Below are 20,282 nucleotides of genomic sequence, written 5' to 3' on the forward strand. Positions count from 1 at the left end.
GTGGTCTTTGGTGAGGAGGGGGAGGGAATCAGCCATAGACAACTGCAGTGAAGAGACTTCACAATCAACCAAGTTTGGGAAATGGATAAGACCCCAAGCAACTTTGGAGCACTTGGGAGCCTACACTTTATTGTCCTGACAGACATCAACAGATTAAATTAAGAATATAGGAAGCCACGGGGCGTGGCTGATTAGCTCAGTTGGTTAGAGTGTGGTGCCAATAACACCAAGGTTGCGGGTTTGATTCCCGCATGGGCCATTGTGAGCTGTGGAAGAAAAATACTTAAAGGAGTAAATCATATCAAAATGAAAATGGGAAGAGCTGTAGAACTTTCTTTGCTGTCTTCATGCAGACAACAACCTCTGAATTATTGAGTCAATACAGTTAATTATTTAACTGGTATGTCATATTACAATTTATATTATTTTACCCTGGTTGATTTAGAGATTGTGCCCTCAAGATTGTGCATCTTCGCTTCCAGGATGTTCTTAGCCTATATACAAAGCAAAGCCCTCTGTGGTCCTAACTCCAACCTACCTCTCTGCACCTCCATTCAAACTTTAAACTGCAATATTTTAACTGCTGGTAGTTCCTCTGCTTTCAGTTTCCTAAACTTGAACTCCCTGTTGTCCTCTTGCCCTTCCCCGTTCCTAACCTTTACAACACAATTTAGGTGATTTAAGAAAGCCTTTCTCCAAGACCTTCGGGTATCTCTATCACAGCACTCAGGCATTGTGTTTTATTTGTTTACAGGGCTATCTAGCCCACTGAATGAGTTTCTTGAGGCCAGATTCAGTAACTTACCTGTATTTGAATATCCATGAGTTCTACAATACCAGGCAAGTTGTGGGGTTCAATAAAATGTTAGTTGAACGAAATTTAAGGGTGAGGTGTGAGTGAGGATCGATGGACGGGTCAGAAAACGACATTTCAAAGCACGAAATCTTGTAAATTACGAGGACCTCCATAACTTGAGTTGCAGCTTGGCAGAAGCGCCACACAGGTGAGTCATGGGATAGCAATGAGGTCATAGAACTGAGGCCAAGTTAAGTCATTAACAATAACACCTGTTGGCAAAACTGACAAGGAGGGAAAGAAAGCACGGGGTAGCGGGTCTCCGGGATCTGGAATTAGAGGTGCCAGACCCCACTTTTGAATCATCTTCCCGCAGGCACCAGAGGCCACAGAAGGGGCCAGGAACCGTTAAGAGACAACCAAGTGCTTCAGAAGAGAGTGGTGCCTTAGTAGTTCTGACTCAAAAGCCCACCATCACCCACTTCGGACACAAGGTCAAGGAGCCAGGCTGCCTCGTCATAGCGTCAACTGCTACACATTTTCTCTTTAAGTTCATTTGTCTCTTGAGAGCTCTTCATCAGTTTCCAGAGTCCGACGGCCTCGCCGCCAGAGCTCGGGCATTGCTTTCATAGGACTTGGCGAGGCGGGCAGCCTGTGGGGCTGTCTCCACGGACATCATGTGACGTGGGGAGGTGACTTGTATTTCTTCAGATATAAGGCTACAGATTATGAGTTCAAAAACGGGCTCACCTCAGTCTGATCAACGACTCGGCTCTAGGCTCTAGCCGTCCCCAAACCCCTCCCTTAGGGGACGGTTCCACGCCACCTTCCCAGGGGAGGTGCCACCGGAAGGGGAGGGCCTTCCGCCGCAATGGCATCCCGTGGGGTCGTTGGCATTTTTCTCCTCTCAGCTGTCCCCCTCTTGTGTCTGGAGCTCCGACGTGGGATCCCAGATCTAGGTAAGCGTTGCCGTTTTCCTCTTGGCTTTCACACCCAGGTAACTTTCCCCTGGGTGTCGCGCAGAATTATCGTCTGGAGCCACGTCGCCTCTGGCCGCCTTTGACTACGACTCCCAGGCTGCATCGCGCCTGCCTCTCTTCCGGCGCCGGTCCCTGCACTAGCCGTGGGGAGTCCAACTCCACTTGGTGCAAACCGTGTCCCTACAGATCTGGTGAAGTTTTGCGTGTAAGGGGGACAACGCAGAAAGCACAGGAACAAATATAGACACTATTTTCAAGGCGTGTTGAATGCTCAAAAAGAAAGAAACGGTGATGTGATGTATACCTTTTGAGGAACCTAAACAGATTTAAATGATCAGGAGCCACCCCTTTGAAAAGCTGCGGCAAAAACATTCCAGACAAAAGGAATTGTGACATATTGGAGGAAAATGATGAAGACTGTGGCTGGATCAAGGGTACTAAGGAGGATTCATTGAAGCGCCTTTTGTAAGCCTAACACTAAATGCTGTTTGTTCATTATCTCATCCAATCTGCATTACAACCATAGGCATTGGGTACTATTATAATCTCCATGTGCAGTTGAGGAAACTGAGATGTAGGAGGTTAACTGATTGACCTAAGGTTTAAAACAAAAAAATCACTGGATTCAGTGTGGAGAATGTTTAGGAAGGAAGCTATAGTGGAAGCAGTGGAACAACTTAGGTTTTTGCAGTGGTCAAATGACAGCCTGGAGTAGGATAACAGAGATGAAATCTACACAGATTTGGAATATTTACAAAGTAGAATCAACAGGATTTGTTGATGGATTGTTTGGGACGAGGGAAAGGAGGGATTCCAGGAAGACTCCCTACATGGGGGTAGAACAACACCAAGTACCTGGTAGTGCCAAGAGTAAAGGGAAAACAAAGGAAAATGGTGGACCTGTGGAGAATCAGTTCACTTTTGGACATATAAATGATCAGTTTACACGTCTGTCTCCCTCATTAAACTCAGTTTTAAAGTTAGAGACCGTGATGAAACTTAGCTTTTATATTTCCTGTCTTTGAATTTCCACCTGCCCTTGCCACCTCTAAATCAGGTACCCAGAAACGTTGCTTGAAATAATAAAATAAAACGCTTTTTAAAAAACCTACCAACTCCCTCCCGATGCCTCTGATTCAACTTAAGATATATTGGAATCTATCAAGACCTTTACCCAAATGACATACAGAAATGTTAAGTTCACACTTAACCTATTAACAGAACTCACCTGCTCCCTTGTCTTTACAGCATCCACCTCTACTCTGCTCATTTGGAATCTTCTACTTTGCATTAATATTTGAGTCACTCACTAGTCAATGAGAAGGTGGTTACTGAGGGTTGCAGATGCAGATCTGTTCACATGATCAGCTTGGACCACAGGGAAATACACTTCTTGAGGGCAGAGACCATATCTAACTTGTTTTTGTATTCCTAGCACTTACCAAAATATCTAAATTAATAAAAGTAGGCCAAAAATTCTAGAAAGTGCAGTTGGGCTCCTGGTAGCATCTCCATCTAGTTCCTGAAATTTTGACTTAACTCTTTTCTCCTAGAATCCTCTCTCAGTTGTGAAATGATGGTCATTTACATTGGATTCTTGATAATGTTTCTGCAATTATCCAGTAGCAGTATTTAAGTCTATTTTACCAATCATACATCCCAGGGCAACAGCTGCAGGGTTCATTATGTACTTATAGATATTAATACTCTTAGCTGGAGCTGCTAATCAAATTCTCAGGGGGAAAAGTGGAATTCCCAGACCTGTTCATTCACCTGGGCTATATTTTTAGACATACATTGAAAAAAACGATCCCTTGTCTTTTTCTGCTGTATAAAAGCATTCATTGCCAGTACATTTTTACTTGTACTTAAGCTAAGCATTTTACTGCTGTTTCCTCACATTTGTTATCATCCTTTGAGTGCCCTGCACATGGGCTCTTGAGAGTAGGTACAAAAAAAAAAAAAAAAAAAAAAAAAAATCAACTTAGTTAAAAGATTTTTTACTTGGAAACTGTACACACCAATCTAGTTCTTTGATATATTCCCATATGACATTTGCAAATGGCTTGCTTATTAGAACAAAAAGCAATATTATGGAACATAAATCCCATCATTCAGTGTTTTCTCTAAATACCAATACTCTAGGTATAAAATTACTTTCGTAATGGCCAAAGTTACCCCAGATTTAATTATATTGTATAGAACAACACATGAATCAATAGGTAATGCTGGCAAAAGTTGGAGGGGCTGTGATGTAAAAAAATATGTAAATATACATGTATATGTCTGTATTTAGAATTACTTCATTAATTTTCAGTTAATTGACTAACTACCAGCCCCATAACATTTGCAAGATGGTTCCTCTATACCTCTGCCTGGTAATTTTTGAGAATTACAAAACAAAACAAAAAATTCCTGGGGGTAGAAACCATTTTTAACAAACTATATTGTACAAATTAGGCAACTGTTACATTTTTGCTGATGTAATTTTCATCTTGGTTCTTAAAATAACATAAAACCCAATACTGAATTTTTACCTTTTTCCTAGGCAAATATATATATAGTAATTTTATGTACAAATGACCAAGTATTGAGAAATAAAATATACTGTTTCATAATTTAACTGTGAGAGATAAGAATTTGGTGTTTCAGTGAGAGTGACTGTTTTTAAATAGAACTAGAATTTGAAAAGATGATACCTTCACTGTCATTTCATTCCTAACTATGGGAATAACGTTATCTCCTTCTTTGAGCAGAAGGGACACAGAATTTACTCATTAGTGATAGTCATAATATTTACAATGTAGCCAGTCACTCAGATTATACCTGTACTTCCAAGACAGAAGATGTTCTAGAAGTATTTTCTGAGAACGTGTTCTGGTAATGATAACCATGATGAATTGTGGTACCCAAAGGAAACTATATGAAAAATTTTAAGACAGTTGTGTAACCTAACTTTTACTCTACTTTTCTAGTACAAATAATCTTCTAATGTGTTGTTAGTATCAAGAAGTATTTTTAATTTTAATTTTTTTTTAACCTTTATAAGGAATTAAAGATATAATTTTGCTGTGTGGCCGGATTTTCTTACTGCTTGCTCTTCTTACTGTAATCATTTCTGTGACTACCTCATGGCTTAATTCATTTAAATCTTCGCAAGTTTACCTAAAAGGTAAGTTTATTGTTTATCTACCCTTTTATACTTTTCTATTAAAATCTGTTTGTTTATTCTAGAACACTGCACAGTAAGAACCTTTTTACCATTATTTTTTGCAGTGTAATTTCAAAGTAGAGTAATCATTACAACTTTAGTCATGATTTTGAATGAACCATAAATCCCAATATTTTTATCAGAAATCATACATTTCCATATATATACATTCAAAAATCTTTCATTTCTAAGTTGGTACATTGCAAATGCTCTAAATCTAAATTGTCTCTGTGTGTATGCAACTTAACTACTGTTTGATACGTACAGTTTACAAACAATTCTATAAATGAAAAATGTATCTACCATTAATCTCTAAAGGCCTTTCATCCTAATTTATTTTTCATTCCATTCTGGCACTTTTTATTTACGCACTTAATCTCTTATGTATAATTAGGTGCTCTTAATTTTAGGAAACCATGCTAGTTCTTAGTTCTGTTTTGTTTTTTCAGTAAGTGAAAGTTTGTGAGTATTAGAAACCTTTTAAAACAATATTGTAGTTTGACTCAGAACAGATGAATCCTAAAATTAATGCCTACATTCTTATATCCTATTAGAAAGAAACTTGCCAATAGTGAATTTGGGGCATGATATTTTGTTTTGCTATTTAAATGTAAATAAATAAAAGGAAAATGATCAGGGTTTAATTTATAGCCCTTTCAAACTAACCATGAATAAAACCATAATCCTAAAATGTTATACTATTCAACCCAAACATAAAAGAAAATGTGGATGTTGCAGAGTCTCCCAATCACAGATTTTGGAATTTTTTTTCTTTCTTCTTTTGGTAAGTTATTTGATTTCTTATGCTTCAAATTACTCAGTAACTTCTCTTTGAAACGTTGTATTAAATACATTTTGATATTAAGAGAATATTTGCTGCATACATTAAACTGTCAGGTCAAATATTCTATGTTTTATAAATGAGGAAATGTGCATCTAATATAGTTTCTTACCTTAAATTGCATCTTTATGTTGTTTGCGTGCAAGTCACTTTAGTACATTTATGGCTTGTAATTTTGAGATATAAATCACTGAAGGCTAAAACTATCTAATAAATAATTAAGACCATATGGTGCCTAATTGTCAGATTTTTCTTCAAATGAGTAAAAACCCAGCTTGCTCATACACTTCCTATCTTCCCTGTCATCTGATATTGAGAAACAAGACTTCAGATTCATTCAAAACTTTAATCCTCCTTATTTTGTAAAGGTTTGCAAGATGAGGTATAGCTAAGTTCTGAAATAGTCAGTTCTTGGTGCCTTTAAGGATTAAAGCCCCTGAATCCCCTGTTATTGATTTATTTAAAAACTATATTCTTTGACTCAGTTTGTAAGTCTTTAAGATCACTAAGTCTGACCAATCACACAGCAAGTTACTGGCCAAACTGGAACTTCTGATTTCCTCTGTGCTTTACTGCCCTAATCTTTCCTTAATAAACTTGATGAAATATTTACCGCCATAGAGATAAAATTGTTGACAGAAAGGAGTGCTCTTCTTTAAGGAGTCAGGCAGTTTAAAGGATATATTTTCCTAAAAGATGGATAATTCCTCAAGAGAATACAGTTAAATGAAATTCACTTAAATGAAATTTATACCTAAAATAAAAAAAGTCGATACAATAACAGAAATTCTTCTTCTTGACATTCAGTGGATTACAACTTAATATTGGTTTAGTCACTATAGGAGTTGCCAAGCATACCCCACCTTTGAGCTCTAGGCATGTTGCTTTTACTGTCATGTCCAAGGGTGACCAAGTGGCACTCCTCTTGCCACCGGTACAGCATTCCACACTTCATATTTGAAATGGGATTCCGTGCTCTGCCTTAGAGCTGCTTGAAGCCTTATCAGGGGCCCGCAGGAAAAAACCCACCATAAGTATTCTTGAAGCCTCCTCACCAAAACTATAACATACAATATTAATTTAATACTTGTCAGAGAATTTTTGTTTCAGAACAGAACTTTTCTTACCGATTTGACTTTTATGTTTTGATATCTTAGAAGACGAAGAGAAGAATGAGAAAAGGCAAAAACTTGTGAGAAAAAAACAACAAGAGGCACAGGGTGAAAAGGTACAGCATAATTTTTAGAGAGTATATCTAGAAATAATACAAAAATATCTGGGGCATTTAAAGTTTAGATATGTTGCTTTCTGTGTGCTCCGAATTTTTTTGAGATCAAATTCACATGACATACAATTAACCATTTTAAAGTGTACAATTCAGTGACATTTAGCATATTCACAATGTGTGCAACTAGTATCTCTATCTAGCTGCAAAACATTTTTTTCACCACAAAAAGAAAACCCTATACCCATTAAACAGTTACTTACTCATTCCCCTCTCCTTCCATCCTCTGGCAACTATCAATCTGCTTTTTGTTTGTATGGATTTATCCTGGATATTTCATATAAATGGAATCATAACGTGACCTTTTGTGTCTGGCTTCTTTCACTTAGCATATGTTCTGGGGTTCATCCATGAAGCATATATCAGTACTTCATCCCTTTTTATAGCTGAATAATATTCCATTGTATGGATATATCAAATTTTGATTATCCTTTCATTTTGCTGATGGACATTTTGGTTGTTTCCACCTTTGGGCTATTGTGAATAGTGCTGCTAGCGTTAACTCTTCTTCAAAGATTTGACAGAACTAACCAGTGAATCCATCTGGTCCCGGACTTTTCTTTGTTGATTTTTAATTACTGATACACTCTGTTAGGTCTGTTAAGAACTCCTATTTCTTCTTGAGTCAGTTTATGTAATTTGTGTGTTTCTAGAAATTTGTCCATTTCATCTTGGTTATCTAACCTGATGGCATATAATTACACATAGTATTCTCTTATAATGGTTTTTTATTTCTGTAAGGTTGGTAGTAATATCACCACATTCATTTCTGATATTAGTTATTTGTCTTCTTTTCTAAAATTAAAAGCTTGTGAATTTATCGATCTTTTCAAAGAACCCATTTTTGGTTTCATTGGTTCTATTGTTTTTCTATTTTATTCTCTATGTTTTACTCTCTTCTGTAATCTTTATTATTTGCTTTCTTAAGCTAGCTTTGGGTTTAATTTGTTTTTTTTCTAGTTTTTTTTTTTTTTTAAGATTTTATTGGGGAAGGGGAACAGGACTTTATTGGGGAACAGTGTGTACTTCCAGGCCTTTTTTCCAAGTCAAGTTGTTGTCCTTTCAATCTTAGTTGTGGAGCGCGCAGCTCAGCTCCAGGTCCAGTTGCCGTTTCTAGTTTCAGGGGGCACAGCCCAGCATCCCTTGCGGGAGTCGAACCGGCAACCTTGTGGTTGAGAGGACGCACTGCAACCAACTGAGCCATCCGGGATCTCAGCGGCAGCTCAGCTCCAGGTGCCGTGTTCAATCTTAGTTGCAGGGGACGGAGCCCACCATCCCTTGTGGGACTCGAGGAATTGAACTGGCAACCTTGTGGTTGAGAGCCCACTGGCCCATGTGGGAATTGAACCGTCAGCCTTCGGAGTTAGGAGCATGGCGCGCTAACCGCCTGAGCCACTGGGCTGGCCTCTAGTTTTTTAAAGTATTAAGTTAACTTATTGATTTGAAATCTTTCTTCTTTACTTAGATGTTTATAGCTATAACTTTCCCTCTGAGTGCTGCTTTTGCTGCATCCTATCCAAGATTGGTCTTGATAGCTAGGAATTTCTTTTACCATTGATAATTATCTAACAGTTATTTTCTTGACCTTGAACTGTCAGGTAGCACTTGGGCAGTTACCAGACTGATGACTGACCTTTGTGAAAGAGGAGACTCCTGTGGATTTTCACCTAAATATTAAAAACATAAATTCTTTACAAAGGCCTAGGTACAGGGCATTAATAGTTTGACATCTATCACTTGTTTTTCTGATGAACAAATTATTCCTCTTTAAGTAAACAAGAGAAGGTTAAAAACAAATCATAAGAGTAAAAGCCTATATATTTGTTGGGCGGGTGGGGAAGTTACCACATCTTGTAACTACCCTGATCTGAATTTAGTAACAATGAAAGTGTCCTTGCAAGATCTTTTGTAAGAAGCTCTCTTGTAAATATTTAAACTTCTCAAGTTTAACATTATCTCCTGTGGAAGTAACTGTTAATTTTAAAGACTTACATACTTATTAGTAAACTATAATTCCATCCATATGTTAATTGTATACTAATTGGCATCTGTAATTCCTAAGGGTATGTAAAGTTGGGATTCTTTTGTTTAGCAAAAGTCTAAAAACGTTAACGATATGTCTTCTCTTTTTGGACAAATCAAAATTAATACCTCAATATCTCACAGTATAGTCCATGAGAATGGTGAAGTGCCCAGCCTGTGCAGACATGCGCCTGATGATACATAAAATGTTTGAGTGTTTACATTCTAAAAAGGTAGTTTTTCTCTTCTGACACTTGATTGATAGTTTGATTTGATAAAGAATTACAGGTTGAAAATCACCGGAATTTTGAAGTATTGTACCATTATCCTTGACGTTCCAGTGTGGTGTTTTCAAGTTCTTTTTTTTCCGTTCATTAATTTTAGTCTCCATTTGTCATGTTGGAGGCTTTCCTTAATCATCTGGTAATCCTTGGCTCTGTCCTTTCAGATTTAAGAATGATGCACTAAAATTCTAACTGATGCTGTATGCCTTTGTAGAACTTCATCAAGCTTTGTGTTCTTTACTGTTTATAAAGTTTCATTTCAATGTAAAGGGAAAAAGGAAAATGAAGCTAATTGGAATTTCTGTGTATGGGGGCAGAGCTTGACATGTTGTCTGTGGGTGTAGGGTGTACACCAATTTAATGGTAGGGGGATTGAGGAGTAATTTAGCTTTGTCAATATCTCTCTGTTCCTCTTGCAATTCACCTCTTCTAGACAAGGCACCGCCATTCTCCCACCTGGGAGGTTAAAGTCTGGCTACCAGCAGTCTGAGTCAGGTAGGAAGGCAGCTGGGGAGTCTCACCTTTCAGTATGGACACTTCATAGACCCTGTTTAAATTTGCATTCCTGTCTTCCCTAGGCCTGAGATCTGTGACTCTGCAGCCTCGCTGGTTCATATCCCCAGAGAATAAACCTTCTGTGTCTGCCTAAATGTGATAGGATAAGTGGGTCTGAGGATGTAATAGCTCTTTTATCTTTTTTTCCCCCTTTTGCCTAAGAACCTCAGATGCAAAGCATTAGAGTCATCGTCCTTGGTTCACTAACACTCATCATTGCTTGATGCATGGCTTCTTCGATCACCTTCCGCTTTTAGCTCTGCACCTCACCCCATGTCCCTGCCATGGTACCTGGTGTCTCTTCTTCCTGAGCTGTTGTTGCAGGTCTGTGGAATGCACTGGCTTATTTCTTTATTGTTGCCCTCCTTTACAAGCTCTTAGATTGCATCTTTCTCACTCTGATATACCAGTTACCACTCCTCCATCTGCCTTCATATATAGTGGTTTGGGGGTTATAATATTTCTTTGTCTCAAGAGTGGTGGAATTTGAGTTTCTATTTCTTGTTTCTGTGGTTGTTTTGGGGTGATTTTCAAGAGACGAGGGAGGCAGAAATAATTTCACTCTGTCATCTTAAAATCAGAATCTCCATGTCTTTTGAGTCCAAAACTATTTCTACTCTTCCACGATCGAGCTAGTCAGTTAACGCTCTTCCAAATGAGTTCATGCCTTGAGCATCATGCTTTGAACACACCCTCGACTTTAAGTTCCTGGAAGACATCTTTGCATCCCTATCCCCCAGTACGGTTTTGTTGCGCTGAAAACACATTAAAGAATATATAGGCAGACTGCCATACGAGCATAAGTATGGAACACTTATCTTTATTTGCATTATGTACAAATGTAAATTTTTAAGAGACTGATGCAAAAGTGGAGGATGTTGCTTTCTGGCAAAATTTAGTGTGAAAACACAATTTCTTACTGGTTCTTATTTACAATTTTATACACAATGTAAAAATCTTAGGATTGTTAATTTATAGTAACAACACTTATTTTTTTTTGAACAGGCTAGCAGATACATAGAGAATGTTCTAAAACCTCAGCAGGAAATGAAATTGAAAAAACTGGAAGAGCGCTTTTATCAGATGACGGGTGAAACCTGGAAGTTAAGCAATGGTCATAAACTTGGGGTTAGAAAATATTCCATTTTATATTTTGAATCCTGCTATTACTTATGTTTCCTTTTACATATATTGATTTTTTAAAATTGCAAATGATATTAAGCTGTTAATACAGTCTTTCTTAGGAGTCTTTATTAATAATGATTGTATATCAGCTTTTATTCAGCATATTTGTGTCTCAAACAGATAATAACTTAGCGCCTTGAAATGCTCTAACATAAGGTAATCTTTATCTTGACCATATCACTATGTTTTATATGTTTTACATCTTTCCTCAAGAAGGATCTCCAATGTATAAGCTCACATATTCATTTTATTTGGCTCTGTTTTTGTAAAGCCAAATTCTCCTTGACTTCGAGTATGAATTCTGTCATTTGCTAATGGAAGTTTACAATTTTAAGTTTTCTTACAGAGAAAAAGGATACTCATAAAGGAATTAAGTTTTAGAAGAACTGGCCATAGGTTTTATGTGTAAGATCATTTCTGTCCCAAAGACTTTTTTTGCCTTCTATGTAGACTGTAGCTTCCACCATCTTGTAAAGGAAATGATTTAGTAAAGGTAAACAGGATTCTTACAGTGAAGCAGAATCAGTTTTTATTCATTTCATAATGGTAAATTTACCATAAAACAATCAAGGGTGGGTAATAAAATTAATGTGAAAGACACAATATAAAATGCACCTGCTCTATGTGGTGATTTCACTTCTAAGTTGAGTTTGTCTTCTGTTCAATTTTGTGGTGTTAGACACTGATAGCCTGATTTTAATCTGCCGCATCTCTTTCTGAAATGGTCATAATAGTAAATCAGTCATTCTACCCCTTGCTTTTAGGCTATGTCTTCATGTTACTACTAGGATACATCTTCACCTCATTAGTGGGGACAGCGAGAAGTCAGGGACAGCATAGACCTTTGCTGGTGTTGTGACTTAAGGCTCTTAGGACTATCAAAGAACATGAGAATTGGAATGTTAGAGCTGAAAGAAGTGTATCCATCAGCTGATCCAACCCCATAGTTCACAGTGAGGCAGCCAAAGTTTGGTCAGTTAATTGTTCAGCATCAAAATCTCTTTACTCCCACTTCCTACACTCCTTCTACCAACTTCTCTTTGGATAAAGGAATGGGGAAAACAGCCCACCAAAATGGTGGCTGGCTTAGGCTGATAAAGACAACTTTTACAAGGTCAGCATATATGGAAGAATTTGACACTTAAGTGAATTATCTTGCTAAAGAAAAAGTTTTCAATATATCGTTATGGAAAGATAAGTGACTCTGGGTGGTGACCATACAATGTAATATATAGATGATGTATTACAGAATTGTACACCTGAAATCTATGTGACTTTACTAACAGTTGTCACCCCAATAAACCTAAATAAAAAAAAGGAAAAAGTTTTAATAGACAATATTAATAATAATTTTTATGATTTCTGGAATAAAATCCTTTGTTTCCTAAAGTAATTAATTCAAATGGAAGCTCAAATTTTGAATTTGAGAACGAAAATATGTTTATATATAACAAGATACTAGGGCTATGGTATGGAAATTTTATATGGTTACATACACAGACATAACGTTTTTACGTATGTGTTCTATTTTCCACAGCCTTTTAAGGCATCATCCCTTGCACTGCCTTGTTTCTTTTACTGAAAGGAGGAAAGGATATCATCCAGGTTTTCTTCTTCCATCCTACTGGAAAACTTGGGGGTCAATTAAAATGGAAAGGTCTCTCTCTGCCTTGTATCTATCAGAGGGAACCCCAGAGCTGGATAAGGGTAGTTTCTAGAAGATGTTAAACTCCATCTTTTCATGTCTAACGAGACAATGCTTTAATTTTCTGGTTTAATAATGACTTAATTATATTTTTTACTGAAATGCCATCAATGAAAATAACCATTGTGAATAAAACAAAGTCGATAGAGAGCATCTCTTTAGACATTCTCTCTTTTTCACCAGGGTGATGAAGATTTGGTGCTTGAAAATGAAAGTCAGACATCTTTTGAAACATCAAACAGAGAAGCAGCAAAGAGACGGAACTTGCCTAAGCTTTTAACCAAAGTTGCACCACCTGCTGAACAGCCCACGCAGAAGGTTTGTTACTTAACGCCTGTACTACTCACGGATTGCATCAGTGTGCTGTAGGAAGTGTTCTGTGCGGGAGGTGGTCTAGTGAGTGAAGATTAGGACTGGCTTTAAATCCAGATGATGTCTTCCCACTACCTAACAAAGTGATCATCTTCTTTAACAATCACTCGTCCTGCTTGATAATAATGTTCTGAACCAAACTTAGAAGGAAGCTATGATCATAGGTTTAGAAAATTTCAGTTATTTTGGGGGGAAATAATTTGCTTATGTAAAAGTGAAAAACATAATGTTTAGTCAGGAAACATTCCTTTGGGTAGCTAAGACACGATTAAACCATATTCAGTGAGTGGCTAATATTAACATGACTATCATTTTCCTCAGGGGCCCTTCTAGGGAATGGGTTAGAAACCATTCACTTTGGAATAGTGCCCAGGTTTATTATTCCTTCTTTTCTTTCAAATTTTTCATCGCTATGTTAAATTTGGAGCTGGCAAAGGTTGGAAATAAGAATCTGTTTTTACTGACTCTTAGGGAAAGCTGGTAGGTCATCTATCTAATTGTGAAAAGTGGTTTCTAATGTATTGCTTCTCAGTCTGAGGTTTTGTTGTGCCTTAATGGAGCTTGAGGGTCAGAATCTGGTCTTTGGACTATTTCTAACATTTCAAAAAGGTCTAATGAACTCTATGGACTAATTAAAAATTCCAGATTCTTTACTTTTTTGTTATAGCACAAATTATCTCATGCTCACAGTAAATTTTGGTTGACTGCACATGTTTTTGATACCAAAGGAAAACAAATGGTTTATTTAATACAATTAATGTGTGTTAGATAAAACGTTATAACATGTGGAGTCTATGGTATTAAAAAATAAAAAGTGTCCCTAGAGGAGAAATTGTTGATTCAACAAGTGTTTTAACAAGAGAAAATTGTCTGAACATCTGGTTTTTTAAACAAATAGGGAAGCATTGAGTACAGCATGAGATCAACCAAAGTGAAGGGTTGTTAACCAGTCCTCTAGAAGTGCCAGTGAAGAAAAATATGTGCTCATCTTAAAATGTGTATATGTATGAACCTAAATAACCTTGGGGTCTTACTGAACTTAATATTTATCCTCAGTTTCTTTAAATAGTACATTTTTATATAGTATCTTGGAACATTAAAACACCAAAATTCTTTAAATGTGTATAGATTGGTAGTTATCATCTAAAATCCTGTTTTTACGATCTTTTGTTAACACAAAATTGTTTACCCAAAAATGTTTATTAATTTAGCTCTCATTCTTATTATAAATTTCTTATAAATGTATATTAAATGGAAAGATTTAAGTTTACATATGTCTAAACTCTATATTGAAAGGAACTCTTCTCATTGAGATTATTTCTTTCTTCTTCAAAATGTTTACATTCCTGTTACTAATACTTTTCTTTAGGTTCCAGATTTTCCTGAAGAACCTCCTGAAACAGCTGAAGAAGTAAGCTTTTTTTTTTCTTTGAAAATTAAATATACTTTCTATTTCCTTTAACATCAAGTAAGTATGTCGTATCTAAATTTGGGTTTAGAAAGTAAAGATAGCATAAGTGTTTATGTGATTGCACTGTAATTAGCTCCAGTTTTGAATATGGTGTAATATCACACTCCTCAGCTCGAGTCCTGTTTTGGAAGCCTGCTGCCTGATATGTATGTTGTTTTAGAGCCTAGAGCCTTCCCACTGCATCAGGCAGAGAGAGGATACATGGGCTTTTCTAAAACTTCAAGTCAGCAAGTGAGTTACTTTCTCAATTTAAATCAAAATAGGCAGATAACTTCAAATTGTAATTTTCCTGTTAAAAAAGAGACAATGAAGAATACAGCTATTGTAGGTGTTTAAATTACAGGATAGTTTTCTGTTTAGGGGGCAGTCAGACTGAACCCCCACTCTGCATTGAGCTGAGCTGCCTTCTGCCCAACTGCTTTGTCATCATCTGTGCTCCTTCCCTCCATTGCCCAGCTTAGTTTCAGACACGCCTGCGGTGTACGGGAGCACATGTCTTTATAGCCATGAAGTCACTCAGGCAAAGGAGAGCCCTGCTGGTTTTCCATTACTTAGGGCTCAGTGACTGTTACACTACTTAAAAACCATTTTTGAGGTAGCCATGAAATTCATCAGGAGAGTCTCACTTTTGTCGACATATTTGCAACATTTATATTTAGTACTTTGGACATCAGAGGAAAACCTGAAAGTCATACTGAAACAGAGACAATGACGTGTGTGATGCAGATACTGAACCCCCAGGAGAAACGCAATGTTGTTTTTTAAAAAAAATGCCTAATTTCTACCCATGATACCTGATAAATTCTTGCCCGTAGTGTATCTGTCCTGACCCCTCTACATTTGCAATTCTCATCAAGCTCAGGTTGGTATCCATGACAACCGTTTATAATACAGGAGTAAATAACTATAGCTCAGGTGTGACAGGGAACACCTTTTATAAATTTACTCTAGCTTTAAAAGACATGACATTGTTCCTGCAGAACAGCAGTCACCGAAGGTGCACGGATTATAGACATCAGGTTGTCAGTGAGTCCTTTGAAATTGTACTTTTTGTGCTTATGTAAAAGGACAGTGTTTTTCTTCAGAATCTCAGATCTATGACCCTAAAAAGGTTGAGAAACCTCTGCCACAGAGGCAGTTGATGTTGCTCGCCTATTAAGAGTTATTCATAGGCATTCCATTTTGTTCCTTTTCTACCCTTTCTCCAGTACTCGTTAGATGCTATTTTGTGTTACACACAGTAAAGTGTATGTCAGAGTAATAGAATTTTAGAGCTGCAATGAACCTAAATAACTACCTCATCCCCTCTCCTCACTTGAAGCTGAAGCCACAGGGAGGAAGAATTTCCCAGGTTCGTGCTGGGAGAACCCAGGTCTCCTGGCTGTAGCCAGTCCTCTTCCCTCATTCACTCTATAAGCAATATTACCCCAGTTTTCTTCTCTGTGCTCTGATTTTTGGTCCTCTGTTTTTAGTGAACAAAATCAACAAAATTATGGTAATTGTTATATATAAAATGTATGCAACACACACACACACACACACACACACATATAGAATATACTGTAAAAGTATCATCTTATACATTAGTGGCATTCTTAATAAAATTTCATTATAAAAGTTGCTTTAGTAGCAGTAACAACAGCTCAGCATTTCACTGATTTGGATGGGAGTCAAACATCTTACCTACTTAAGTGGAAAAAATTTCTAACATGGCTTTTCTGAAGGGGGTAGGTGCTTTAAAGCCACCATTTCTATATATTATGATGCCTGCTTAACTCCCAGGACAGTTCTGATAATGTTAACCATAAAAAAAAGGTTTCCTGACAGGTAAATAATGAACATCAGAATAAATGACTAATTGATCATCTTTTCATTTTAGGAGGTCCTTTAACGTACTAGCAGTTTGCAAGCTTTTCTTTAGCTGTTTAACTTTTTTCAAAGGAAAGATGATGGGGAAACTGGATACATAACTCAGACAATACAGGATGGTTTCCAGGAGATGAGATCTCAGAGCTCCCAGCAACCGGGACCAAGTCTAGGTTCATCTCTCATTTGCTTGGACGATGTAGGCACAGTGCACAGCCTACAGTAAGGGAGGGGACAGGGTCATTTTTGTTTCCTTCCAATCTAATGCTCTTCTCTGTAGACTCTGAGGTGGCACTGGATCTTGGTTTGGTAGCTCACTTTTGAAGCGCATCTGCAATCCGGAAGTTACCTGGGCAGACAGAACCGTTTAGTCTCTGGTGTCCCCTCTGGAAGGCTCTGTCACTGATCTCTTCCATCCATAGGAAGATGTTTTTCAGTTTCAGAAGAATTATTTCTGTTTAGAGTAAATTTTATCTGGACCTTTGTGTTGGTCTACCACCAGAGCTAAATTCCTACAAAACCTCATGTGCACTTTTATAATTACAAATGTTTCACTAGTAGTAATTTTGGATTGCAAAGAGCAGTGGATTAGAATTGTATCTGAACACTTTTCTTCCTCAGGTAGTTACTGTTGCTCTCCGATGTCCAAGTGGGAAGGTCCTGAGGAGAAGGTTTTTTAAGTCTTGCAGTTCACAGGTGAGGAAATTCATTTTTTGAGAAATATTTGTGTTGAATTTGGCAATAGTTTATTCCCATGCAGTGGGAGAGGTAATAGCACACTGTTGTCTGGTACTCTAATCACTTACATGTACTCTATTTTGAGGATAAAGAGCATTTATAAGTACTCTATGTTGTAGAAACTTGGGAAATTAGGCATGCTGGGTCCATTTGAACTGTGATTTCTGCATTCAAGATTTTTTTCAGTTCTTTTCCTATTGGTTTTTGTTTGTTGTTTTTCTTTTGTTTTAGTTACATTTCACAGCTTGGTGGGTAACATGCTTTCAAATCCTTAGGAAGCAGCCAGTGTTAATTTTGTTCTGTTCCCATTATCCCTGGTGGATTATTAATTTAAACCCCATTGCTTATATGTAATTTTCAGACCATTCTTTAGGGCTTGTTTCCTTTTGTTCTCTTAATTTCTTTTTCTATTAAAAACAATACTCTGTTCATTAGCAATACTTTGGAAAACATAGAAAAGTAGAGAGAAAAAACACTTTTGATCTGCAGTCTGATACCAAAGCAATTACAAATATTTTGGTGTATTTCTGTTTTTAAGTGCATTTAAACATATAATTATGCATTCATTAAAATATATATCTAAATAATTTTCTACCTGATTGTTGCGTATAACCTATGACAAGAATGCTATCACCAGGGGGATCAAATATATGGTGATGGAAGGAGAACTGACTCTGGGTGGTGAACACACAATGGGATTTATAGATGATGTAATACAGAATTGTACACCTGAAATCTATATGTAATTTTACTAACAATTGTCACCCCAATAAATTTAAAAAATAAATTAAAAAAAATAAAAGTGCTATAACCATAAAGAAAAATACTGATGGATTTGACTACATAAACATTTTCAGTTCTATACAGAAAAAGTTTACAAAGTTAAAGAAAAATTTGGGGAGTGAAAAAAGTGAAAGGGATTAAGTATAAATTGCCAGTTATAAAATAATCACCGAATATAAAGTACAACATAAGGAATATAATCAGTAATATTGTAGTAACTACATATGGTGTCAGATGGGTACTAGACTTACTGGGTGATCACTTCATAAGGTATATAACTGTCTAATCATGAACGAGTACTATGGGAATACTCATGACAGGAAATGACCCAGACCCATTGAAAATCGGGCTATCATAAAGCAGAGTTCCCCGGAACTTGGACATGTCCTTTGTGACAAAGTTCCCACATGATTTTGATGTGGCTTAGATTATAATCTTAATAATTCTTTTCCCAAATGCTAACTTTTTGTTCTCAATCATTTTATTGAACAATCTGTCATTCCCTAAAGTTGAGGCTTTCCTAATGGTTAAATGCCTCTGCTGTCTGTGGGTACCAGTAGTTCCTAGGCCTTAAACAAAATGTATTAAATGTTATTCACATCTCAGAATCCATGGCATACTATTTTTCTTTACATTCTAGAATTTCCTTTGAAAGTTGTAAAAGTTCTATTTCATTATTCCTAGGGGCATGTTTAACAATGAAAGAATTGTAAATATCATGGGGACCCTGAGGAACACAAGTGTATACAGCATTTGATAACTATGTTTTTTATCTTTTAGGTCCTGTTTGACTGGATGATGAAAATTGGGTACCACACATCCCTATACAGCCTTTCTACTTCTTTTCCCAGAAGGCCTCTGGAAGTAGAGGGAGGCTGGTCACTGCAGGACATAGGAATAACTGTGGATACTGTACTCAACGTGGAAGAGAAAGAGCCAAGCAACTAGTTAAGAAATGAGAACTACCTGTTCTTCATAAAATCAGTTATGCCATGACCTTACAGGACAGTAATGCCATGACCTTACAGGACAGTAATTCACATTAAAATCATGCCATACCTTGACTGAGCTCAAGGCAGTAAACTCTTTAATGTTGATATCCATGGGAATATATGGACACAAAGGATGGGAAAAGGAGTGTTCTCTGCATATAATTTTTGGATGTGCTATTTTATAATGAGAACTAGGTAAAAATGTATACTGTATGGCACTCAATTAATATATCTTACCTAGCCGACATCATTTATCAGTATGTTGAAAAAAAGTCATGTGACCTTTGTTTCTGCCTCTTTAATCCATCTTAACCCCACTATGAGTATTTCACAATTCAGTGAAACTCTTCAAAGTCTTATAAATGGAAATGTTTATTCTGCTGTATTTATAGAAATTAAAAAACGTTAAAGAAGATTCAAAGCTCTTTAAAGCTTTAAAGTTGTTTTTGATAGGTATAAATTAATGTTTACTTAATGAATATTTGAGATTTACATATATAATTTTGCCTTGCATTGTAACATTTACAAAGTTCCAGGTGGACCAATATTTTTAAAAATAAAAATATTAAAAACATAGGTGAGTTTCTTTTATATATCTGGTCATTTCATTTTAGTGCTTATAAACCTGTAACGGTGAACACACGCACTGTATAATATAAAGTTCAAATGCCAAGGCTGTTAACTTTGTTCTAGTTACTCCCTTTTTCTTTTCTCATGCGCTGTCTTAAGAGTCAGTTAACTTGACTCCTCTGTGTATTGCCCTTTATTTAATGCTCATTATACCTCTTCTGTAGAATTTATTACACTGCATTATAGCTATGTTTTTGTGTTCACAAACACATAATTCCTTAAAAGCAAGGAATATATCCCTTTTTTTATTTTAGAAGTGTCTGGTAGATGCTTAATACATACTTGAAAATAAATAAGTTGTCTCAACTGTTAACTTTTCTTTTTCCTCTCTGAAATATCCCACTTAAAAAAAATGAAGTTCCTGATTATAAATTTAAAAGTGTTCCAAAAGTTTACAAAGTAACAACAACAAAAACATCACCCATAATTTCAACACCTACAAATAAATATGACTAATTTTATGGTTTCCTGTATGTCCTATCAGACTTTTCTAAGCTTATACACCACAAATACAAAAAAGACTACAATTTTAGACCCTTTGGAAAAACCAATTACTATGAAAGCTA

At 36.5% G+C, this 20,282-nt stretch overlaps 1 protein-coding gene across 2 annotated transcripts; it reads left to right on the top strand.

The window, feature by feature from the left end:
* The first annotated feature begins 1,021 nt into the window (after positions 1-1,021).
* On the top strand, positions 1,022-19,660 carry UBXN8 (UBX domain protein 8). Of its 2 annotated transcripts, XM_019750512.3 has the most exons (8): positions 1,025-1,755; positions 4,826-4,948; positions 6,986-7,056; positions 10,980-11,102; positions 13,048-13,182; positions 14,606-14,647; positions 17,195-17,269; positions 18,875-19,660. In XM_019750512.3, the coding sequence occupies exons 1-8, from the start codon at positions 1,668-1,670 to the stop codon at positions 19,040-19,042; spliced, it is 825 nt and encodes a 274-aa protein (XP_019606071.3). In that variant the 5' UTR covers positions 1,025-1,667; the 3' UTR covers positions 19,043-19,660. The 2 variants fall into 2 exon arrangements, with proteins under 2 accessions (XP_019606072.3, XP_019606071.3); XM_019750513.3 differs by lacking the exon at positions 4,826-4,948 and having other exon boundaries at positions 1,022-1,755.
* The last annotated feature ends 622 nt before the right edge of the window (positions 19,661-20,282 follow it).

This window comes from Rhinolophus sinicus, chromosome 16, assembly GCF_057876585.1.
Source record: "Rhinolophus sinicus isolate RSI-liver-muscle chromosome 16, RSI-T2T, whole genome shotgun sequence".
In the NCBI taxonomy this organism is placed as follows: domain Eukaryota; kingdom Metazoa; phylum Chordata; class Mammalia; order Chiroptera; family Rhinolophidae; genus Rhinolophus; species Rhinolophus sinicus.